This window comes from Bufo bufo, chromosome 7, assembly GCF_905171765.1.
Source record: "Bufo bufo chromosome 7, aBufBuf1.1, whole genome shotgun sequence".
NCBI classification, from domain to species: Eukaryota; Metazoa; Chordata; class Amphibia; order Anura; family Bufonidae; genus Bufo; species Bufo bufo.
In genome coordinates, this window is record NC_053395.1 from 8321518 (window position 1) to 8347655 (window position 26138).

At 46.2% G+C, this 26138-nt stretch overlaps 1 protein-coding gene across 1 annotated transcript; it reads left to right on the plus strand.

Annotated features, from left to right (window-relative positions):
* Positions 1-4429: 4429 nt before the first annotated feature.
* LOC121008488 (microfibril-associated glycoprotein 4-like) lies at positions 4430-15469 on the plus strand. Its single transcript, XM_040441081.1, has 6 exons — positions 4430-4555; positions 4752-4848; positions 12435-12586; positions 12672-12768; positions 13017-13199; positions 14981-15469. Exons 1-6 carry the CDS (start codon positions 4550-4552, stop codon positions 15226-15228), a joined length of 783 nt encoding a protein of 260 aa, XP_040297015.1. The 5' UTR covers positions 4430-4549; the 3' UTR covers positions 15229-15469.
* The last annotated feature ends 10669 nt before the right edge of the window (positions 15470-26138 follow it).

Consider the following 26138-nt stretch of genomic DNA (forward strand, 5'->3'; position numbering starts at 1 on the left):
TTGTGTACTGTAGCGTTGTCCTGTTGAAAAACCCAGTCGTTACCACACAGACGAGGGCCCTCAGTCATGAGGAATGCTCTCTGCAACATCTGGACAAAGCCAGCGGCCGTTTGACGCCCCTGCACTTCCTGAAGCTCCATTGTTCCACTGAAGAAAAAAGCACCCCAGACCATTATGGCAACCCCTCCACTGTGGCGCGTAGAAAACATCTCAGGTGGGATCTGCTTGTCATGCCAGTAACGTTGGAAACCATCAGGACCATCAAGGTTACATTTTTTCTCATCAGAGAATAAAACTTTCTTCCACCTTTGAATGTCCCATGTTTGGTGCTCTCTTGCAAAGTCCAAACGAGCAGTTCTGTGGCGTTCAAGGAGACGAGGTCTTTGAAGAAGTTTTTTGTTTTTAAAGCCCTTCAGTCTCAGATACCGTCTGATGGTTATGGGGCTGCAGTCAGCACCAGTAAGGGCCTTAATTTGGGTTGAGGATCGTCCAGTGTCTTGACGGACAGCCAATTGGATCCTCCGGCTCAGTGCTGATGAAATTTTTGGGGGTCTTCCACTTTTTTGTTCAATAACCCTCAGGATCATTTAAGAGCGATGGAGCGCTGTGAGAGACCCTGCTTATGAAGTTCAACAACCCGACTACGTTCAAAAAGGGAGAGTTTTTTTGCCTTTGCCATCACAACGTGTGACTACCTGACAGAAAATGACAATGAATCCACATCTTTGCACAGATTTGGCCTTTTAAAGGCATGTGGTCCTAAAATTTGGATCAGCTGAAAAACAGCCTGTTTCAGTTTAATCGTTATTTTCAATTAATTGAATGCTCAAAAAATGTTTTGTCTCACTCTCATTTCTTCTTGTTGCATGTTGAAGCTCTACTTGGAACCTTGTTAAGATCCAACAATGTAAAATATGATTTTTTTTTGCCATTTTTCAAGTGGTCTTAAACTTTTGATCAGGACTGTATGTGTACAAGAAGAGCCATGAATTGGGGGATAAGGTGAGATGTGAACATGAAGAGTGATAAGGAAGAGGGTCATCTATAAGATGTGTACATGAAGAGTCATGAAGTTGAGGATCATGTAATATGTATACAAGAAAAGTCATGAAGAGGAGAATCAGGTAAGATGTGTACAAGAAGAGTCATGAGAAGAAGGACCAAGTATGTTGTATACATAAATACTCATTGGGTTCACATATGTACAGTCGTGGCCATAAGTTTTGAGAATGACAAAAATATTAGTTTTCACAAAGTTTGCTGCTAAACTGCTTTTAGATCTTTGTTTCAGTTGTTTCTGTGATGTAGTGAAATATAATTACACGCACTTCATACGTTTCAAAGGCTTTTATCGACAATTACATGACATTTATGCAAAGAGTCAGTATTTGCAGTGTTGGCCCTTCTTTTTCAGGACCTCTGCAATTCGACTGGGCATGCTCTCAATCAACTTCTGGGCCAATTCCTGACTGATACAACCCATTCTTTCATAATCACTTCTTGGAGTTTGTCAGAATTAGTGGGTTTTTGTTTGTCCACCCGCCTCTTGAGGATTGACCACAAGTTCTCAATGGGATTAAGATCTGGGGAGTTTCCAGGCCATGGACCCAAAATGTCAACGTTTTGGTCCCCGAGCCACTTAGTTATCACTTTTACCTTATGGCACGGTGCTCCATCGTGCTGGAAAATGCATTGTTCTTCACCAAACTGTTGTTGGATTGTTGGAAGAAGTTGCTGTTGGAGGGTGTTTTGGTACCATTCTTTATTCATGGCTGTGTTTTTGGGCAAAATTGTGAGTGAGCCCATTCCCTTGGATGAGAAGCAACCCCACACATGAATGGTCTCAGGATGCTTTACTGTTGGCATGACACAGGACTGATGGTAGCGCTCACCTTTTCTTCTCCGGACAAGCCTTTTTCCAGATGCCCCAAACAATCGGAAAGAGGCTTCATCGGAGAATATGACTTTGCCCCAGTCCTCAGCAGTCCATTCACCATACTTTCTGCAGAAGATCAATCTGTCCCGGATGTTTTTTTTGGAGAGAAGTGGCTTCTTTGCTGCCCTTCTTGACACCAGGCCATCTTCCAGAAGTCTTGGCCTCACTGTGCGTGCAGATGCGCTCACACCTGCCTGCTGCCATTCCTGAGCAAGCTCTGCACTGGTGGCACTCCGATCCCGCAGCTGAATCCTCTTTAGGAGACGATCCTGGCGCTTGCTGGACTTTCTTGGACGCCCTGAAGCCTTCTTAACAAGAATTGAACCTCTTTCCTTGAAGTTCTTGATGATCCTATAAATTGTTGATTGAGGTGCAATCTTAGTAGCCACAATATCCTTGCCTGTGAAGCCATTTTTATGCAACGCAATGATGGCTGCACGCATTTCTTTGCAGGTCACCATGGTTAACAATGGAAGAACAATGATTTCAAGCATCACCCTCCTTCTAACATATCAAGTCTGCCATTTTAACCCAATCAGCCTGACATAATGATCTCCAGCCTTATGCTCGTCAACATTCTCACCTGAGTTAACAATACGATTACTGAAATGATCTCAGCGGGTCCTTTACTGACAGCAATGAAATGCAGTGGAAAGTTTTTTTGGGGATTAAGTTAATTTTCATGGCTAAGAAGGACTATGCAATTCATCTGATCACTCTTCATAACATTCTGGAGTATATGAAAATTGCTATTATAAAAACTTAAGCAGCAACTTTTCCAATTTCCAATATTTATGTAATTCTCAAAACTTTTGGCCACGACTGTATACATGGATAGTTACACTGTGCAGAAACCACAGCTAAGTTGGGGGATGGAAGCGTAATGCATATTTTTATACGTTGACCTCTCAGTACTTGGCACCATTGACTATCAAAACTAAACATCATAAATCATCTATGTCAGACTTGGCAGGAGCCCATAATTTTTTAGATAGGAAATCACTAGAGACCCTGGACATTGATGTGACCATGGAGGTGCAGGAACTGTGAACGGGTAAGAAAGATGTGAGTAACATCAGAAAGATTACACTCTCTCCTCAAGAAGGTTTGAACCTTTGATGATGGACATCTGAATTTATAGTCAATTGTGGTTACTGACCCCTGAATGCAAACTGCAATCAAACCATGACTAACATTGAGAAGAAAAAAGAGGTCCTTTGAATATCTCACCAGCCAGCAACATGCATGTGGATTCCTACAGTTGTTGGTCGTCTACTATCTATTATTTACACGGCTGTAGTTGACACATCTTTAGTTCCATCACACTGGTCCCCACCCCTGGAGCCTGGGTGACCTGTTTTTCTCCAGAATGTCTTTTCTTGTGCATTGTGTCATCAAGCTTCTTCATGATTTCTGTAATTGCCTTCATGCATTCTAATGGTGGTCATTATCTTCTTGGGAAATCCTGGGAAATCTTCCAGATGTAAAAGTGTTCTCTTAAAGAACACTTTCAAGACGTTGACTTTTTCTGTCCAACTGCCCACCGATAATAGGCGCATAAAGATCTTGTCCTATCAATTACTAGTGTACATCGAATGTTTTGACCAGTGGCCCCTTTGTCCTCATCTTGCCTTGTGAGATTTCCTATTTCCATCTTTTTTCTACGCCATCTTTCCTTTATATGTTTGTTCTCTGCACTGCGGGTCCACCACCACACAAACCATCCACCGTGCCAAACCAATTAAAATTAGGTAGATTGGGGTCCTGTTACAGAATTTGCTTTGGAATCCCAGAGATTTTGTATCCTATCACCTGGGGTTGCTTATCTGACACGATGGAGGGTGAATTTCCATAATCCTGGTGGTTACACATGGATGGTAGGCCATAGACCCTACAGGGTAATTTCCTGGTAGGCCTATGCTCAGAGGGTCACCCAAACCCTCCTTACTGCCACTGGCCAAGTACATAATGATCTGATTCTCTCATTGGTAATTAACATTGGGTACTCATGTAGAGACACTTGGAGAACGTGCAGTTGTTGATGGCCACCACAGAGGAACAGCTTCTGGGGCAGTATCTAGCTCTGCACTGCGGTATTTAGCTCAGCTGGGGCGGTATTTTGTGTTGCACCTTGGTAGTGCTAACCTCGCCTCCGTCTATCAATTTAGACCCACCTACAAAATGGGGGCCACTTTTAGGTTTCTCCCAGGGTTGCTTTAATTTCCCAGTCTGCCCCTGTCCATGGTGTTGAGGGCAATGGGGGAGCGGTTCCTTTTTGCTAGGATGCCCTTCCTCCCCCTTTTCCCAGTTACTTCTCACCTCATGTGGATTTTGTATTTCACTTTTTGCTCATTTAGTCTTCTTTATGTCCCCACCTTTCCTCGCTGGTGGCCCGGACCATCCTGTTATGTGTGTAGAGGATACACATGTGTACAGGGCTGGAAGGTAGCACCACAACCTGCATCCTGTGCACAGAATTCACACATCCCCCCATTCTCATTCCTCCCTTCACTAGCTGGAGCAGGGGAGGTTGTCCAAGGAGGGGGCCCCAGACACACCATATAAATACAAGACCTTAAATAGCAACCGCACACTACACAGGACGCAGCAGACATGGAGGTAAGGGGAGCTCAGCGCCTCACAACTGGAGCCCCTCAGGTGGACATGTGTCTGTGGGGGGGGCACCAGGGCTGAATATGGGTCAGAAGGGGTGAGTCATGGCTGGCCTAGAAAAGGGGTCACCTCAGGACTGGCTGGGAACAATGCATTTTATAGGGTCAGTCCATGTATTGATCAGAACTCTGATGTGTTGCAGGCCGCGGGGAGCCCTGGACACTACATCCTCCTCCTCCTGCTGGTGGTCCTCAGCTCTGTCGGGGGTCAACAATCGATAAAGCAGAATGGGGATCACTGTAAGTTCATCCATCATCTCATAGGATGGCTACAAGCCACAGACCGCTCAGCTCGTCCCCTCAAAGGACAGCTCATGATGTAGCAGATTTGAATTTGTCATATGACGTTAGAGCTCTATGAGTCCCATAGAAAACCCTAACAGTTGTCAAACAATAAATTCAGTCTCGCTAGACCTGACAAACTCAGCCCTGCTACATCTGACAAGCTTAGCTTTCTAGGATGAGAACAAATCACTTCTGCTGCATCTAACTCATCTCTCAATCATCTGACAAACTCATCTTCTCTACATTTAAAATATCTATCTCTGCTGTGTTAACTCGGTTACATACCACAAATAGCTCTCCAACTTCTGAAACAGCTGCTTCTGACAAACTCACCCCAACTACATCTGGCAAGCTTGTCCCACCGGCACAGCTCTCCAAACTCAGCGCTACAACATCTGGCAAACTCAGCTCTGCTGCATTTCTTTCTGTCTTTCTGTTTTTGGTGTCCTTTTATGAACATTCTCCATCCCTGTCTTCCGTGAGCACAATGATGGGAGTTGTGGTCATCCTGCAGGTAAGTAGCAGTGCTGGGTGTGTTGGGTGACATCTGATCTTGGCTGGGGTTAGTGTCGAGGGGTAATGTGATCTCACTATGACCTCATATCCCTCGCTCACATCTGCAGCCAAACGTTTCCCTACCTGAGCCCCGTCCACCACCCACCCCGGGGGGACACAAACCTTCCAGCTGTTTCCTGGCCCCCGGAGCTCGCACCTGTTCTTGGGGGAAGTTCTCTGCCCGTCATAGATTATTTATCCAGTGAGGTCATGGCTGGATTTCAAGGGATTCTCCATCTTGTTTTTTCAGACTCACAGACTGATAGATACAATGTAGCAGAAATGTATCCATGGTAATTTATGTAAAGACGGGCACTCTAATTTATGTAAAGACGGGCACTATATACTTTATAACATGCAATAATATACGACAACATAAATACCCCCCAAAATATATATATATATATAGGAGGAAAATAAGAATTAAAATAAATAAATAAAATAAAACTGTGTTAATAAAAAAATGTTGCAGCTGCGATGTTGGAGCAAAGTGCACTGTAGATGAAAAGGTCAATACCCACACAGTCGTACAGGATCACCGCTGCAAAAATGCTAAAAACAACTTATCACATCATATTTCATCAGGATAATGTTGACCCTCTTTAATGGAGATGATGAAAAATATACATTCAGTCTCTATTGTAGTCAAAGAATATCCACCTAGTAGGAGGGAACCGCAATAATCAACAGTAGTATTTATCAATGATGTACGATTCCGCAATATTGTCTCTTCAAACGAAGCAACATTTTCAGTGTGATTTATAAGTTATATGATCCGTTGAGTTAGCTGAGTATATTCAAGTATCCATATTATGGCAAAAGTAACAATGTGGCTATTGTGAGATGTGAATTCCCTCTATACAATAATTGATCATAAAGAGGGAAAGGCAGCTATGAAAATCCAACTTGAAAAGAACTGTCTTTTTCATGCAGAACAAATAGACTATGTAAATATATTATAACACACAACTATTTTTGCTTTGAGTCTGAGTTTTTTCTCCAGACAAGAGGCACTGCCATGGGCACCAAGTTCGCCCCCAGTTATGCAAATGTATTTATGTCTCAATGGGACCATAATAGCATCCCTAGACCGGGGACGTACCTGGTGGTATGGCGAAGATATATTGATGACATTATTTTTATATGGCAGAAGAGCGAGGCGGAACTCCACACATTCTTTGAAGAAATTAATAAGAATTTGATTAATCTACGGTTTTCTTCTAATATTAGTAGATCCCAAATAGAATTTTTGGATCTACGAATTAGGGTGGAAAATGATAAACGAATGTGCTGTACTTATCAGAAACCCACAGCAAGAAATGCTGATGGTGCACGCAGAGGCCGTGGCCCTGGGCGCGTTAATACTGTGCCTGATGCCAGAGCACAGGAAACACAATCATCCACAATACCTAGCTTCATGTCCCAGTTTGCAGGGCGGCGCAGGACACCACTCTCGAAGTCAGACCAGTGCGACCAGGTAGTCGGTTGGATTGCAGCAGATAATGCTTCCAGTCGTTAAGCACCACCCTGTCTTCCATCAAGTCTAGTCTCAGTAGCCAAGAGTCTACTCAACAGAATCCTCACCCTGATCCCCCTTCCTCCCACTATGGAGAGTCTGGGCAAACAAGTGATCCCACACTCGGATATTCCGAGGAGCTCTTTTCAGCGCCATTCCTTGATTTGGCCCTCTCGCCAAGCACGCTTAAGCAGGGACAGATCTTGAACCCTGATTCCCAAACTCTTGAGCATCCACAGTCACAAGAAGATGATGGTGGGGAACGGCAATCACTGTTTAATGAGGTGGATCATGATGAGACAAAGTTGCCAATAAGTCATCCGCAATTACTGTCTCAAGAGGTTGATGATGAAGATGAGACACAGTTGTCGATCACTGAGGTTGTTGTTAGGTCAACAAGTCAGGAGGATGAGCAGAGTGAGGAAATGGAAGAGGAGGTGGGGGACGATGAAGTCACTGATCCAACCTGGGAAGGTGGAAAGCCGAGCGAGGACAGCAGTACAGAGAGGGAGGGATCTGCTGCACCGCAACAGGCTGGAAGAGGCAGTGGGGTGCCAAAAGGGAGAAGGCAGGCCACACCAAACAGGCCCGCAACTATTCCCAGGAGCACACCCTTGCAGAAATCTCCCTTGCCAAGGGGTAGGTGTTCAGCAGTATGGCACTTTTTTGAGGAAAGTGCGGACGACAAAAGAATAGTAGTTTGCAACCTGTGCCACACCAAAATGAGCAGGGGTGTGAACACTAGCAACGTCACCACCACCAGCATGATCCGCCACATGGCATCAAAGCACCCTAATAGGTGGGCTGAACGCCTGGGTCCACAATCTGTGTCAGCGGGTCACACCACTGCCTCCTCTTCCCCTATGTTACGTGCTGGCCAATCCCCTGTCGAAGGCGCAGGCCCAGATGTCTTCTGCCCTGCACCTGGACCTTTGCAGCACCATCAGCGACCACATCCACTTCCGTGTCCCAGCGCAGCATCCAAATGTCCTTACCCCAGGCCTTTGAACGCAAGCGCAAATACCCAGCCACCCACCCACAGGCCATAGCACTAAATGTGCAGCTTCCCAAATTACTGGCCCTGGAAATGTTGCCATTTAGGCTTGTGGACACTGAGACCTTCCACAGCCTGATGTCGGCGGCCTTCCCTCGTTACACAGTCCCCAGCCGCCACTATTTTTCAAGGTGTGCCGTGCCCGCCTTACACCAACATGTGTCCCGTAACATCACATGTGCCCTGACCAACGCAGTTATTGGGAAGGTCCACTTAACCACGGACACATGGACAAGTGCATTCGGCCAGGGATGGCACAGGTGCTACCGACGCCAAGGATTGCGGGCCCTACTTCCATCTGGGTTTCCGCCAGCACCTACATTAGTGGCTCCAACCCCCGCTTCTCCTCCTCCGCCTCCTCCTCCACTTCCACCTCTGAATTATCCGCGTGCAGCGCCAGTCAGTCATCAGTCGGTAGCTGGCAGCAGTGTAGCACTGCAGTGGGGAAGCGTCAACAGGCCGTGCTGAAGCTGATCTGCTTAGGGGATAAACAGCACACCGCCGCAGAGCTGTGGCAGGGGATAAGGGACCAGACTGAGCTGTGGCTCTCGCCACTCAACCTACAACCAGGCATGGTTGTGTGTCATAATGGCCGTAACTTTGTGGCAGCTTTGGAGCTCGACAAGCTCACACACATTCCATGCCTAGCCCACGTCTTAAACTTAGTGGTTCAGCAGTTTCTCAAAACCTACCCCAATTTGCATGAGCTACTGGTGAAGGTGCGCCTCGTGTGTGCACATTTCCGCAAGTCATCGACAGCTTCAGCCAGTCTGTCAACACTGCAGCAGCACTGGAAATTTCCAGCTCACTGACTGTTGTGCGACGTGAGCATGTGCTGGAACTCAACGTTCCACATGTTGGCCAAGCTTTGTGAGCAGCAGAGGGCAGTAGTGGAATACCAGCTGCAACATGGTCGTCGCCTTTCCAGTCAGCTTCCGCTATTCACAAGCGAGGAGTAAGCATGGATGTCTGAGGTTTTACGCAACTTTGAGGACTCAACACAGATGGTGAGCGGCACCATCCCACTTCTGTGTCTCCTCAAACGCTCGCTGCTCACAATGAAGGCCGACGCTTTGCATGTGGAAGAGGTGGAAATGGGGAAAGAAGACAGTACACAGGGTGATAGCCAGACCACCCTCAGTTCGTCTTCTCAGTGCGAATTGGACAATGAAGAGGAGGAGGATCAGGAGACGGTTGCCTCTGCTACAGAGGGTAGTACCCATGGAAGTTTAATTCCATCTGTTCTGCGTGGGTGGGCCGAAGAGGAGGAAGAGGAGATTGGGATTGATCCTTCTGATGACGACAGCGAAGTCTCGCCTGTTGGTACTCTGGCACACATGGCTGACTTGATGTTAGGCTGCCTTTCCCGCAACCTGCGCGTTATAAGCAATTTAGACAACACGGATTACTGGTTGTTCAAAGAAAACTTCTCATCTCTCATTCCTGTGGTGGAGAGGATGAGCAAAATGGTGCAATACCAGAAGGTTCTTATTGAAAAATTGCTCAAAAAATTTCCAGCTGACAATGCTGGCGGCAGAGTCCGTAGTACTTGGGCAACCGAGGAGGGGAGACAAGGGGAACACACATCAGTTCCAACAAAGGCAGGGCAACACTCTCCAAAACCTGAGACAGTTTTACGACACCCCGCCAGCACCCTCTCCCTGATGCGCGGCCTAGTGTCACAAGGAGGGAAAAATTTTGGAAGATGGTGAAGGAGTAAGTAGCAGACCATGTCAGCGTCCTCAGTGATCCCTCTGTGCCTTACAACTACTGGGTGTCCAAGCTGGACACGTGGCACGAACTGGCGCTCTACGCCTTGGAGGTGCTAGCCTGCCCTGCCGCCAGCGTTTTGTCTTAGTGGGTATTTAGTGCTTCTGGGGGCATTATAGCTGATAAGTGCATCTGCCTGTCAACTAAAAATGCTGACAGGTTGATTCTTATAAAAATGAACAAGGTCTGGATTGCCCCTGACTCCTCTACTCCACCAGAGGAAAGCGGCTGAACATAAAGGCACTTTAAATGTGTTGTTTATATTGTACTGAATACACTGTATTACCATGCACCCCTTCCACCACAAACAAGGGTATATGGTTGAATCTTCCTTTTCTCATCCTCCTTCTCCTCTTCCATCATATCAACATGCTTATTCGTTGCATATAATGTTTCACAGGGTCAGCTCACCTGCAGGCCCTCACATATAATGTATTACAGGGTCAGCTCACCTGCAGGACCTCGCATATAATGTATTACAGGGTCAGCTCACCTGCAGGCCCTCACCTACATTATTTTAGAGGATCAGCTCACCTGCAGACCCTCACCTACAATCTTTTACAGGGTCAGTTCACCAACAGTCCCTCACCTACATTATTTTAGGGGGTCAGCTCACCTGCAGGCCCTCACCTACAATCTTTTAGAGGGTTAGCTCACCTGCAGGCCCCCACCTACAATAGTTTAGAGGGTCAGCTCACCTGCAGGCCCTCACCTACAATAGTTTAGAGGGTCATCTCAAAAGCAGGCCCTCACCTACAATATTTTAGAGGGTCATCTGACCAGCAGGCCCTCACCTACAATCTTTTAGAGGGCCAGCTCACCAGCAGGCCCTCGCTCATAATGTTTTAGATGGTCAGATCAGAAGCAGGCACTGCTGGCCCCTAATGTTTTAGAGGGTCACCAGCAGGCCATCAATCAGAATTTTTCAAGGCTGTGTATGATGCCCTCCTTTATGTGTAATAAAGGGTGTATTGTAGTCCCTGTTCCTTGTAATATTTGGCAGCCCTTTCCCTTAGTGCACAGGCTTTATGAGTGTAGGAGTCCCACTACATGAACTATTGTACCACAATGTGAATGAGGCCCTCCTTTATGTGATATACAGGTTGTATCGGAGTGCCTCTTCCTTGTAATTTTTGGCAGCACTTGCACTTTATATACAAGTAAATATACAGGAAAGAATGTTTCCTAACAATTTTTCCTCCAAAATCAAATTTTTTTCTTTGGTTTTATGCGTATTATTGTCAGTCTGTAAAAGTGGCATACTACTCGGACAACATCGTTCCCAGCAGCGACCTGGGAGTCCCAGATGCATCCAGACGTCCTCCCCATGCTGTTCCCGAACCATTTCAGTGGTGTTTCCATCAATTTCTGCCCTTTTCCTGTGAACCAGACGCCCTCCCCTCTTCAGAGCAGGCGGTGCCTGGTTTACTGCTCGGGTTCTCCCATTGACTTCCATTATACTTGGGTGCTCGGTAGGGAACCGGAGCATCCTGATGGGTTCGGCCCGAGCCCCCGAGCACTATGGTGCTCGATCAACACTAGTATTTATTTTGATTCTTATTTTCCTTTTATATGTATCTTTTGGGGGGTATTTATGTTGTCGTATATTATTGCATGTATTAAAGTATATACTTTTGAGCTACAATATCTCTGATTGGTTCCAGATGTCGAGTGCCCGTCTTTACATAAATTACCATTTGATTACAGTTTGATGCGGTGAGTCAGTTAGACGAAGAGCACCTTGTCCATGAAGGAGTTCACTCTAGTATTTTTATGTAGTTATCAAGTTTTGTGCTCCAGTCACCTCCAAAGCTGCATCTGCAATTCTCTTAACTTCCACTTGGAAATCGGATAGTTCAGGGACACTGCATCACTTGGCTGAGCTCCTATGATGTTGCACTTTGATGCATTGCATTGTGGGAAAAGCAGAGCTTAGGCCAGTGTTCCTGGAGTAAAGCCGCGTACACACAACAAGCGGGATGTGAGATCATAAACCTGAGAGCTGACAGGAAACCTGCAAACCTGTGAATGCAGCTCTGGGTGTGACTGGAGTGTAAGGCTTTCTGAATCAGATGAGTTGTAAATGCAGCTGTGGATGTGACTTGTGTATAAGACATGCTGAATCAGCAGGGTTCTGAATGCAGCTCTGGATGTGACTGTAGTATAAGATATGATGTATCAGCAGAATTATGAATGCAGCTCTGATGAACCAGCGGAAGTGTGAATGCATGTGTGGATGTGATGGGCATATAAGGCATGATCAATCAATTATGAATGCAGCTCTGGATGTAACTTAACTGAAAGGCATGATGAATCAGCAGCTTGTTGTGAGCAGAGTATAAGACATGATGATTCAGGAGAATTGTGAATGCAGCTTTGGATGTGACTGGAGTATATGACATGATAATTCATGAGAATTGTGACTGCAGCTTTGGATGTGACTGGAGTATATGACAATAATTCAGCAGAATTGTGTCTGCAGCTCTTGTTGTGATCAGAATATACAACATGATAATTCAGCAGAATTGTGAATGCAGCACTGGGTGTGAATGGAGCATATGGCATAATTCAGCTGAATTGTGGCTGCAGCTCTGGATGTGACTGGAGCATCAGACATGATATAGCTCGGGTATGATGTCGTTCCAGTATGTGCCACCTCTGACCAGTATCCTGTGGACTGTGAAGACGTGTGTGAGAACGGGGCGGCAGAGAGCGGACCGTACGTGATCTACCCGGCTGGACCAGGCGTCGCGGTGCCCGTGTACTGTGACATGACCACTGATGGTGGCAAGTGGACGGTGGGTGCCCGGCTCGGTGACATTACCAGGCATAGTCTACATCTCTGCTGATATAAACCATGTGTTTGGGGGTTTCGGGGGGCAGGTCATCCAGAAGAGGTTCAACGGCTCCCTGATCTTCTTGCGGGGCTGGAGCGACTATAAATTAGGCTTCGGCAGAGCGGACGGAGAGTACTGGCTGGGTGAGTGATCTTCTGAGTCCTGTCTGCTTCTGGGAAAGCTGGGTGACGACCAGTATGGCCACCACCATACTACCCACATCGTCTGTCACCCAGCTTTCCCAGGAAACCGAATGACAAATCTTCCTGTTTGCGCAGCATTCTGCCCCCACCCTCAGAAGTCTGGGAAAGCTGGGTGTCTGTGGGTGGGCCCCGATAATGCAGCAGGTCACTGCAGAGCGTCACTCACATCCCCATGTCTCCTCCCGCAGGTCTGCACTACATTTATCTCCTCACTCTCCGGAATAAGTACGAGCTGAGGGTCGACCTCGGAGACTTTGACAACAACATGACCTTCGCCAAGTACTCCGACTTCGCCGTCTCCCCGTACAGCATCAACCCGGAGGAAGACGGCTACACGCTGCACGTGGACGGCTTCAGTGATGGAGGAGCAGGTAATCCAGGGCCCCAATATAAATCAGTATCAGGGCCCTCACTTACCATGTGCCATTAATAACACTGGGGTCTTCTCATGTGGTCGAGGACCCTCTGGACCCTTCCAGGTACTGGGACCTCTGTACACGAGGGTATACATTGTATCACACGAGTCTATACATTGTATCACACGAGTCTATACATTGTATCACATGAACATATACATTGTATCACACGAACGTATACATTGTATCACACGAGTCTATACATTGTATCACACGAGCGTATACATTATATCACACGAGTCTATACATTGTATCACATGAACATATACATTGTATCACACGAGTCTATACATTGTATCACACGAGTCTATACATTGTATCACACGAGCGTATACATTATATCACACGAGTCTATACATTGTATCACACGAACGTATACATTGTATCACACGAGTCTATACATTATATCACATGAACATATACATTGTATCACACGAACGTATACATTGTATCACACGAGTCTATACATTGTATGACACAAACATATACATTGTATCACACGAGCGTATACATTGTATCACATGAGCCTTTTGTACATTGTATCACACGAGTCTATACATTGTATCACATGAACATATACATTGTATCACACGAGTCTATACATTGTATCACATGAACATATACATTGTATCACACGAGTCTATACATTGTATCACACGAGCGTATACATTATATCACACGAGTCTATACATTGTATCACACGAACGTATACATTGTATCACACGAGTCTATACATTATATCACATGAACATATACATTGTATCACACGAACGTATACATTGTATCACACGAGGGTATACATTGTATCACACGAGTCTATACATTGTATGACACAAACATATACATTGTATCACACGAGCGTATACATTGTATCACACGAGGGTATACATTGTATCACACGAGTCTATACATTGTATCACAGGAGCATATACATTGTATCACATGAGCCTTTTGTACATTGTATCACACGAGTCTATACATTGTATCACACGAACGTATACATTGTATCACACGAGTCTATACATTGTATGACACAAACATATACATTGTATCACACGAGCGTATACATTGTATCACACGAGGGTATACATTGTATCACACGAGTCTATACATTGTATCACAGGAGCATATACATTGTATCACATGAGCCTTTTGTACATTGTATCACACGAGTCTATACATTGTATCACACGAACGTATACATTGTATCACACGAACATATACATTGTATCACAGGAGCATATACATTGTATCACACGAGCGTATATATTGTATCACATGAGCGTATACATTGTATCACATTAACATATACATTGTATCACAGGAGTGTATACATTTTATCACAGGAGTGTATACATAGTGTAACATAAGCGTATACATTGTATCACACAAGCCTTTTCTACATTGTATCACATGACCGTATACATTGTATCAGCAGAACAGACCAATAGCACAGCTCGGGAGGGTTACATGGCGCCGGCTTCAGTCAGCACTGGCCGGTTCGGGGTTGTGATTGGCTCCTGATCCCTAACTAATAGAGCAGATCATACAGTCAGCAGGGGGCGCTTCATTCCAACACTGGGTATTAAAGAAATGATTGGAGTGATACTCCCTGGTGGTTGCAGTGTTTCATCGGTGAGAGCCATGTCTCCTGCCCCGACATGGCAGGAAAGGGTAGTGTTGGGGGAGGTGGAGGTAGAGTCGGCTCCTCTCACTTCTAACCTCTGTACCTACAGGTGATTCTCTGTCCTACCACAATGGCATGAAGTTCTCCACATACGACAGCGACCGTGATGTCTTTATCCAGAACTGCGCCTTGCTCTCCGCTGGTGGCTTCTGGTACAGGGCATGTCACCTGGCCAACTTGAATGGCCCCTACCTCCGTGGTGCTCACCTCTCCTATGGCAGTGGCATCATCTGGTCTCAGTGGAGAGGTCTTTACTACTCTCTGAAGTCCACTGAAATGAAGATCAGACGGCAGTGACTCCCCAAATGGTGAAGACCCGTCACATCGAGGATTAGCCTAGTCATTAACCTCTAGCCTGAAGCTCCCATGACTTGACCCTTCATAATAGCGGGCTCTGGGTGTAGTAGACCCTCTGCTGACCCCTCTGCATGTCCCCGGCTCCTTAGTCCTTGGTTTTACACATTACATTCAGAATCTTGTATCCCCCCGAGCTTGTAGTAAATGTTCCTCCATATCATTAAACGTCCATACAATACAATGTGCCTCGTTATATAACTTCATGAACATCTGAGAAGGTTGATCTTACGGCATCACCACATGACAGCTACTCTGTCCTCCACCAGAAAGACGTTGCTGCTTTCTTCAAAAACAGTGCCACACCTGACCACAGGTTGTAAAGGGTATTGCAGCTTTCAGTAGTCCCATTCACATTAGTGGACCTGAGCTGCAACACCAGACACCATCGAAGGGCAGAAGGAAGAAGCAATCTCTTTCTAATCCTGGACAACCCCATTAACATCCTCATAAAAATTGCATATAACATGGAAATCTGTAGGGAGATATGGGTAGAAGAGGAAAATTACTCCTAATTGTCCTTTTTTACCTGAAGGGTGGTGGACACTACCTGCTATGATGTTCTGCCACACTCAGGAGCACTGCCTACTTCTAAGGAACTATCATGAGGACCTGATCTGCTCCTTCATGATGTCCGGCAGCCTGTCTGCAGATTCTCCTCCACCTCTCACCGACACAGCACCACCATACTCTGCAGCCACCTCTGGTGCTCCCACCATACTCTGCAGCCACCTCTGGTGCTCCCACCATACTCTGCAGCCACCTCTGGTGCTCCCACCATACTCTGCAGCCACCTCTGGTGCTCCCACCATACTCTGCAGCCACCTCTGGTGCTCCCACTTAGGTGCACAGCACTCTCACACACTGGACTTCCTGAGAAAGCTTCCCTGGCAGTTCCAGCCTCAGTTATATACTAGGACTGGCTCTCCATGTACTATGATGTAGAAGCATCTCGGGGCGTTACACTTTGCTCAGAAGATACAGGCACTACCTGCTATGATGTTCTCCCACAATGAACCAAACCCCACAATTCTGTGATGGCTGCTACTGAGCCAGCAGAAGGCTCTGACCAGTGACCTGTCTGAGCCCCACATGGTTTTTGAGGCTCAATACTTTGCTACAACTTTATCTGCAGATTCGTCTCCTCCTCCCCTCTCACAGACACAGCAGCAGTAGAGTTTTTAGTAAATTATACATAAGATTTTACACTGAAGACACTGGGAGGTGCTCCCTTCAAAGGGGTCGTTGTTACCCTGCTGTCAACATCTTTTTTGATTCTGCTGCAGCCAATGACTGGCCACAGAGGTGACCTGCTCCCTGCTAATATGAGCTTGATTCACCTGATGCCACATTTACACAGGGCAATAGTTAGGCCAACTATCAGGATTGAATGTTGCTCATGCAGGGTACCAGCCCTGTATGGAGACGCTCCATCATATGAAGACTTATTGGCAATGCTCCACGAGAAAACATTATGCAAAGAGATATATCCCAAGGAAAGAGAACCATCTCACTGGCACCACCTTGTGGAAGTGGCTCCCTATGAGTTAAAATGCTACTTTTTAACAAGCCCATGGAGCATTACCAATACGTCTCCATACAGTAAGTTTCTACGCAGGACTGGTCTCTCTAAGAAGCTTCCAAGGCATCACACTCAGCAAGCCGGAATCCTGCTCTGTACTGATGAGGGTCAAGCACCCAAAACAGCTGTCTACGGATGACTATCTGGCTTGGCTAGTTTCCCTTGTCCAAGATGCATCCAGACATGGTACCCCTGCTGTTCCTGATCGATTTCAGAGGTGTTTCCATCACTTTCAGACCTTTTCCTATGGTCCAGGCACCTTCCCCTCATCCGAGCAGGAGGTGCCTGGTTGTCTCCCATTGACTTCCATTATACTCGGGTGCTCGGCCGAGTGCACGAATATCGCGATGTGTTCGTACCGAACACCCGAACACTTTGGTGCTCGCTCATCACTAGGTTTGACACCTGAGTCAGGTCCAATATCAGCAAGGATTCTCTAAGAACCCTTGTGAGATCCTCTACGTCCTTGGCCTGTCTCCTACCCGGCCTATTCACTAAACTTTGAGAACAGATTTTTGCTTTGCATCTCCACATTCTGACCCCATAACTTTTTATATTTATTGAGGACTCACTTTTTACGATGTGCAGTTTTCAGTGATACCATTTTGGAGCGTGTATGCCTTTTTAATCCCTATTGATTTTTGGGGAGGTTCAGCAAAAAAAAAACCAGAATGAATCTGCCATTTTTGGACGCAGCGATGCTTAGGATCTTTAGTTTACTTAACATTGTGTTTTTATTTTTAAAACGAGGAAAGTGCGGTGATTCAAACTTTTATATTTTTCTTAAATATTTTACATTTTTCACATTTTAAATCCCCTTAGGGACTGTTCGCTTCTCTTATAGACGGCAGTGAATTACCATTGGAGTCTATAGAGATATAATACATTCCAAATGAGACGTGTCACAGGGAGGGCTCGATGTTGGAGGCAGAGTTGCCTCTAGCAGGTTACAGGCCACCACAATGAACAAAGGGAAGCAGTTTGCTCCTTGGGAGCGCAGTACCCTCTGGGAAAGCCGATTCAGATGACGTGGTCACAATTGACCACAGCATCTGAGGGATAAAATGCCTGCGATTGGCGTTATCACCGATCCCAGACATTGGCTTCAGGTGTCTGCTGTGTGAAACAGCAGAAGCTGGGCAGCTATGGCACCCACTAAGAGGATGATCGGATGCCACGTTTAAGCACCGTGCACCGGACGTAACTGTATGTCCAGGTATAGGGAGGCGTTAACATTTTACTGTCCATTAATCAGAATAGAGGAAAATCTATCTTCTTGTACACCAGTTTTCTGCCACAAATGAAGACACAAATAAAAAGCCGATCCTAGAACTGTCCCCAGCATTAGACCCCAACCTGTATTCTCCATGGAAAAAACTAAAATCATCCAGTATCCATGAAGACAACCATCAATCTTGTAGGATTCCTTTGCCATTGATCAAGTGAAAGGGCATAAAATGTAAAATAAATAAAAAATACTTACACGGGCAGCTGAAATGACTTTCTTAGAAATTGCAAGAAGGAGGCATATCTGCACGTTCTCCTGTGGGCCGCCCCTTACCCATCATTTTCCTCATTAAGGCCCCGCGTGAAGTGGTCACGAATTGAGTGCCATCGTCGAAGGATATGCTCAATATTTTGGTGAAAAAAAATGACTAAGCAGTTTTTTTCCAGACATAAACAACCAAGCTAAACCAGTCAGTCAGAAGGTCAGTGTGTCTGTAGTTTTCCCCTCCAAAACATTGCATATTCTCTTATATTGACTGTGGAAAATGACTAGCTTCTCAGTGCATAGATAGAAAGTCCTAAAGTCTCTATGTATGTTTCAAAAAGACTTGAGAATGAATAAGCTTACGCAGGCTAAGTGAATACATATATTTATTATCATTAATTATAAGATAAAACAGACAAATCACATACAGAATTGTAAAAAGTAAGTAATCATCACTAGACATGCAATATGGGTTAGGGCTCCGGTCACCATGTTGCGGCACATGGATGACACCCCAGGGTGTACAAGAGATAGGGCAAAACAGTACGTACATACTACCTAGAATGGAGTCTTCAATGGAGCGCCCCGAATGAGTGCGTGTAACAGAGTTATTGCCATCCGCCCCTCCTCCGATGTGCAGCACGCATGTCAGGGATGTGGTCTTATCAGCACAATGGGGGGGGGGGAGTACTATCTATCTGTAGACCGCTGCATTACAAGGAAGACAAGGAAGACAAAGAATATTAAACGTATAAGAAAAGGGACAGAATTAAATCAGTTCTTCAAAATACGCTTGCAACACACGGTATTAGCTGGCTGCGCATTAACCCTTTCCACACTGTAGTGTAGATACAGTGCAATAACAGTGCGAGTGAACAGGATATGGTGCAATAAACATGTAAATGCACTTTAGTAATAAAAAAAGTATAACAGCAGAAATCACAGGGCAAGTTAACCCTTCAAAGTGCAGGAAAGTAGGGAGTTGACGGCTTTGCATAATAGGATAGGGGTCAATGTCCACAAATGTCTGTACTCCAGGGCATTACACAGTGCACTCCCCTACAACAGTAGGTGCAATGATGTCACAAAAAATGTAGAGAGCAGAGGGTGGGAACAGCAGTCGGACACACAGTGATCATTCCCTGTGTGTGCTGTCAGGCGAGGCACGGCCAAGGCAACTATGGCTGCAGTGGCGTTCCGTCAGCCCCGGTGTGCACACAGAGATTACATTTAGAAACCATTGACTTTTTTTATTTCCATAGTTTTGTTTCACTTTGCTGTGAAAAGATGCTTTTCCGAAAAATTACTTGACGCAGTCATACTGGGCCTGTTCACCCAGGTCTTCCCACGTAGGCAACAGACTTCTTGCCACAGACTTCTTGCCACAGACGGCAGGTCGCGATGTGGTTGTGATTGGTCCCACCGAGCCGGACGCTCCTGAGGAGTTCTCCATTTATCTCTGGAACGTTCTCCTCATCCTCCCATCTGTTGTCTGGAACCCTTTAAAATAAAAAAAATTACAAAATCGTCCTAATGGAGCCAGAAAAATAACAAGAAACGTTCACACAAATACACACAGCTGCAAAGGGTGTCGTCCCATCTCCACAGTCAGATGGCTTTTCACGTCTCCCGCTTCTACCGTGAGATGTCACTGAGCGCCAACACCAATGTGGCCAACACCGCGCTGATGATGTCAGCCAACGAGATATACTGTCTGTGAAGGAGAAGCACCAAAAAAAATCCCTAAAAATTGTAAAAGAAAAAAATAATTCAATATTAGGGCTCATGCACACAAACGTATTTTGTTTCCCTGCCTATTCCGGTTTTTTTTTGAGGATAGGATGCAGAGCCATTCATTTCAATGGGTCCGCAAAAAATGCAGACAGCACGCGGTGTGAATGTCTGCATCCGTATGTCCGGACAAGGATAGGTATTGTAAGAACGGATCCGCAAAAAAAAAGATGCAACACAGACGTCACAAGGACATCATACGTAATTTTTGCAGACCGCGAAATACATATGGTCGTGTGCATGAGCCCTAACTTTACAAAGAAAACTGAGATTTTGTTCCGATAATTTGTGAAAGTGGAAAAGGGCAGTTGTTTTGGAAGAAGGCGGTCCAGGATTGTAAAACTGGGAGAAAAAAATTAGAGACTAAAATACAGAGACTGAGAACGAGGTCGCTGCCGCGCTGCCTGGTTTAACGCATCATGCGCTGAAGGTTCGCAGTAGCTGAGACGTTCCGTACGTATGCACACACACAGAAAGTCGTCATACCTGTCCGTGCTCAGTCAGCGCCGAGGCAGCTCCTCCGGGAAGATGATCTGAAATGGGGCCGGACAGGGGTCTTGAGAACATCTGACCTGTCTGTGAACCCCCTCTGGTCACCAGAGGACTGACAGAAGACAGAAGACTCTGCGCAAGAGCTTAAAAAAGAAGATGTGAAAAAAACGGATCGAAAAGGATTCAAAAGGATTAGGCCTCATGCACATGACAGTGCCGTTTTTTGCAGTCCGCAAACCACGGATCCTCAAAAAAACGGAAGGCCTCCGTGTTGCCTTCCGCAATTTGCGGAACAGAACGGGCGCCGGCAATATAAATGCCTATTCTTGTCCGCCAATCGCGGACAAGAATAGGACATGTTATATTTTTTTTGCGGGGCCGCGGAGCGGAGCCACGGATGCGGACAGCACACGGAGTGTTGTCTGCATCTTTTGCGGCCCCATTGAAATGAATGGGTCAGTATCCGAGCCACCAAAAGGCGGCTCGGATGCGGACCCAAACAACGGTCGTGTGCATGAGGCCTTAACCTCTGCTCCTGTCCGTCACCCACAGACCTCAATGCAAAAACACAACAGAAAGCAAATGTCCCTCACGTATCCGTTATTCTGGGCGGACAAAAAAGTCCTGCAGACAGGAGATCACATCAGCGTATACATTGTATCCCAAGAACATATACATTGTATCACATAAGTGTATACGTTTTTACTTTGTATCACATGACTGTATACATTGCATCAGATGAGCACATACATTGTATCACATGACCGTATACATTGTATCACATGAACATTTTTAAGTACTTATTTTACTTCTTTAGCGCTGACATATTCCGCAGCGCTGTACAGACACACAGTCCCCAGAGGGGCTCCCAATCTTAGGTCCCTATCAGTCAGTCTGTGAAGTGTGGGAGGAAACCGGAGAACCCGGAGGAAACCCAATCAAACACGGGGAGAACATACAGACTCCATGCCGTATATACATGACTGCCTAATAAGCTAATATACCACCTCTATTCAAACACCGGTCTCGAAAGTGGCCCAACCCAAGCCCCCGCTGAACAGAACATGGAATAAATAGACTACCGCAAAACCTTGGGGTGCCGCATGTGTCGGCCACAGCTTTATTGGAACCGTATAAAACTTTTTCAACCTTATGTAATTAAAGTTAAAAAACAGCAGAGAATTATCCACCTTATGCCAACTGTCGCTGTGACAGGGATGTGGCCCCGTACCCTCTATGGCCCTTCAAGGGCTACCAACCCGCCGGCTGTGACATTGAAGGCATCACTAACTGAAGCACAAGAAAGGAAGAAGGAAAAAGGGGCGGGTGCTGAAAAACCCGCTGACCGCCCTGACTCCTCCCCCACACCTTTATAGCCCCATGCACAACCAATCCCCAACAAGCCCGAGAACTGTAAGCCCTGCCCAATTAACTCTTACCTTAAGCCCCTAAGTAGCCCCTTCCATGACTAAGCAAATTACTTTCTGCCAGTCATGGGCCCTTACGCTATTTGCTAATGGGCCCTAAAATACATTGTATCAGCAGAACAGAGCAATAACACAGCTCGGGAGGGTTACATGGCGTCGGCTTCAGTCAGCACTGGCCGGTTCGAGGTTGTGATTGGCTCCTGATCCCTAACTAATAGAGCAGATCATACAGTCAGCAGGGGGTGCTTCATTCCAACACTGGGTATTAAAGACCCTGAAATGATTGGAGTGATACTCCCTGGTGGTTGCAGTGTTTCATCGGTGAGAGCCATGTCTCCTGCCCCGACATGGCAGGAAAGGGTAGTGTTGGGGGGAGGTGGAGGTAGAGTCGGCTCCTCTCACTTCTAACCTCTGTACCTACAGGTGATTCTCTGTCCTACCACAATGGCATGAAGTTCTCCACATACGACAGCGACCGTGATGTCTTTATCCAGAACTGCGCCTTCTGGTACAGGGCATGTCACCTGAGTAGAAGACGGTCTACCCCGGGCATGTGGCCTCCCTGCTGGCTCATCGGCATGCTGCCACCATGCTGCTGTTTTACGGGCCTCCTGCCAACCTCACCCCCTGATAATGGTGAAGCCCCCTCTTCACCCGGCTTCCACGTACGATTGGTTACATCATCAACCACTACAGTCTGCTCATCACTGATGTCACCCTCACCAGTCTCAGGGTCACGTGCCTGACCCATCGCAAGACCAGCTCCCACATGACTCTTATCATGGCTACTTGCCCGCCTACCGGAGAAAGCGGCGGATGTCTCCTCCAGCTCTAGTAGCCGACGGCATATAATACTTCTCGCACAGAAGGAACAGAAAATGACAGAGGAAAGAAAGTTCAGGACAGGTGGGGGCACAGAGGTTGTTCCCAGGCCATGCCAACTAAGCATCGTGTCAGAGGAACCCACAGACTCCTGGCTTGGGGTGTCTGATGTCAGTTAAAAAGATGTTGAAGACCGAGTCAACCATTCAAGGAAAGCTGAGTTGCTGGTCAAAACACGACCACACGATCGCTGCAACTACTACCACCTCCCCCATGTCCCTTCTTCTGCTGCTACTTCTGCCTGCTCCAGAAACATTTAGGTCACTGCCCACTCCTTTGGAGGGTCCTGGCACCTCTTTGTTGGACATACTGTACGGTAGTAGTGTGACGGTCTGAATATGAGTTACTGTCTGTCATTACCTTATTCCCATGAAATAATATCGCCAAGAATCCACAGAGTAAAATATCGCTGGTGTCGCATAATGATCCACACGGGAGCCAAAGCTTACTGCTGAAACAAGACCCACTTTAATGGGAAACAAGGGCATTCAATTTAAACAGCATCAAACTCCTCCTCTGAGCCAGCGAGACAATGGAGTTTTTTGGAACTTGGTCACATGGCCTACAGGCAATCACTGTCTTTTCCAAGACAATGGCCAAAGTGTTATCTCGTGTATCTTCATTAAGTAGATCAGTCTTTTGGTTAGATGCAGACTGAATGTCTCAGAAGTGTGTGTACACATGTCCTTGATACACATAGATGTCTATGTCCATTGTTAGGAGTAGGTATCCACAGGGATTAAGTAGCAGGGAGGTAAAATAACTGAACGGATACTGGAAAGTTCTTCACAAGTAGTAACTGTATATGTAAAATAAATTATTCAATGTCAATGTGGACACCCCACTAATGATTATATTACACAGGTTATTCACCCCAAAATGAGAATCAAGGCCTAATGGGATTGCTTATCTATTAAAACTCTCCCTATGATCTCCCTACACTGCCCTTGCACTCTCCCTATCCAAGATTCTACAATTTAAGCTTTGTTAACCACTGACCTTAGCACTTGTTACGTCTCTCCCTATGCTCAGTTTACTGTAAAATGGTGGAGACCGGGCGGGAATAGGATTGTTATAGGGCTGTGACATCACAGGGGCTGCTTTTTGTCAGGGAATGAGAACGCTCTAGAATACACAGAGAAGATGCAAAACTCACAGCGGAGAAGTGGATACAATTGTATCCAGGGTAGACAATGCTCTGTCAAATAAACAGCCTGGGCTCCAAAGTGTAACAAACTAGCAGAGCGCGCCGCCACTGCTGCTGATGGGTTTAAAGCCCATCTGTCAGCAGGTTTGTCCCTCTGACACCGGCTGACCAGTTACATGTGCGCTTGGCAGGTGAAGACATCTGTGTTGGTCCCATGTTCATATGTGGCCGCATTGCCGAGAAAAATGAAGGTTTAACATATGCAAATGTGCCTCTAGGAGCAACGGGGGCGTTACCATTACACTTAGAGGCTCTGCTCTCTTTACAGCTGCTGCACCCTCGGCACTTTGATTTTCAGGACCAGGCATTGTAAAGTCTTCACACCTGGTGCTGTCAATCAAAGTGATGAGGGCTCTAGGTGTAACAGCAATGCCCCTGTTGCTCCTAGAGGCTCATTTGCATATATGAAACCTTTATTTTTCTCAGCAATGCAATTCACCTGATGTATCCTGGCGGTGAGAACATTCCTCCGATGACATGAGCAGCACTGGAGGAACCTGGACGGTGAGTGCCGGCTCCTATACTGTCATCTGTACTCTGTCCCTTTAAGGTCTCCACATATTATTCTTTCTGAGCCCATTATAGATCAGTAATGATTGAAATGATGAACGTGAAGAACTCTGTAATCCTCATAATTTGGCTATTTTCATCCTTTTACATTATATGCTACAAATCCACATCTTTGTCCAAAAATCTCACATATGTAATAATCAATTGGTCGCTGCCTTGAGACATCCCCTTTAAGACCTCATCAGTCAATGGTCTACTCGTTGTCGCTCTGCCTCATCCAGTGTTTCTGTGCTACCAAAATGTGATTAACATCTCAGATAATCTCCAGAGGAAACACATGCAGAGTAGACTCGAGATTTGTTGGAGAACTCCATCCTCTTGGACCTCGTGTAGGAAATGTCTTCCATCTAACCATTTGGGTCCAGTCTTCATAAATGGATCCCATCAGTCTCCTTCATCCCAGGGTCTACTACATACAAGTGTGAATGGACGCCTCCAGACGGTTCCACTCCTTGCAGGTCTCTCAGAAGAGGTTTGATGGTGGTATGGACTTCTATTGCGGTTGGGAAGACTATAAGTCCGGCTTTGGACCAACGTCCGGCTGAGTAACTGCTCCGTCGACACCTCTGACATTTGCTGCAGGATCACACGACGCAGATTTCTGCTCTTTCACATTCTTAGGTTTACAGAACATCTTCCTCCAGACCCAGAAGAAGTCGTATCCTCTGGAGGACTTTGAGAACGACACTCGCCATGGGACTTATGACTCCTTCTCTATCTCACTTCTGGCCATCAACCCCGATGAAGACGGGAGATCCTGCAAGACCGGCCGGTAAGTGACAGAGCGGCACACAAGATGGAAGGGACCAGAGATGGGTCATGTAGACCTAGGAAATAGGAACAACCTCAGATATGTCTTTGGAGTCGCTGCTAAAAAGAGAAAAATGAGGAGTAATACTGCCATAATACTGCCCAAATAATAGAACCATACTGTGCACCAGACAGTGTCTTATAACAACGCCATACTGTGCACACATATACCAGTGCCATATAGAGCTCACATACAGTATATGTAGTGTCCACATACAGTAATAGTGCCATACAGAGCCCCCATACAGTAATAGTGCCATACAGAGCTCACATACAGTATATACAGTGTCTACATACACTTGCTTATTGAGCCTTGTGAATTTGCAGTGGAGATCTGAGGTGATGGAGTGGTATCACGTAGAGATGCAGAGAGCCGTCATGCAGACAGGAACTGACTTCAGCCTTGCCATAACTAGTGACTAGTGGATAATGGGAGATTGAAGGCCCTGCATCTTGTTGAAGTGGTCTGCACAGGGCCAGTGCAAGGATTTTTGCCGCCCTAGGCAAAGATCCATTTTGCCGCCCCCTCATGTCACTCACTCACTGACAGACACACACACACACACACTGGCAGACAGACACGCACTCAGTCAAACACTT

Excerpts from the sequence above, each read along its gene's own strand:
- LOC121008488 (XM_040441081.1), top strand. Across the intron at positions 4,849-12,434 it reads AAAGCAGAATGGGGATCACT|TATGTGCCACCTCTGACCAG; the intron begins GTAAGTTCATCC and ends ATGTCGTTCCAG. Across the intron at positions 13,200-14,980 it reads CTTCAGTGATGGAGGAGCAG|GTGATTCTCTGTCCTACCAC; the intron begins GTAATCCAGGGC and ends CTGTACCTACAG.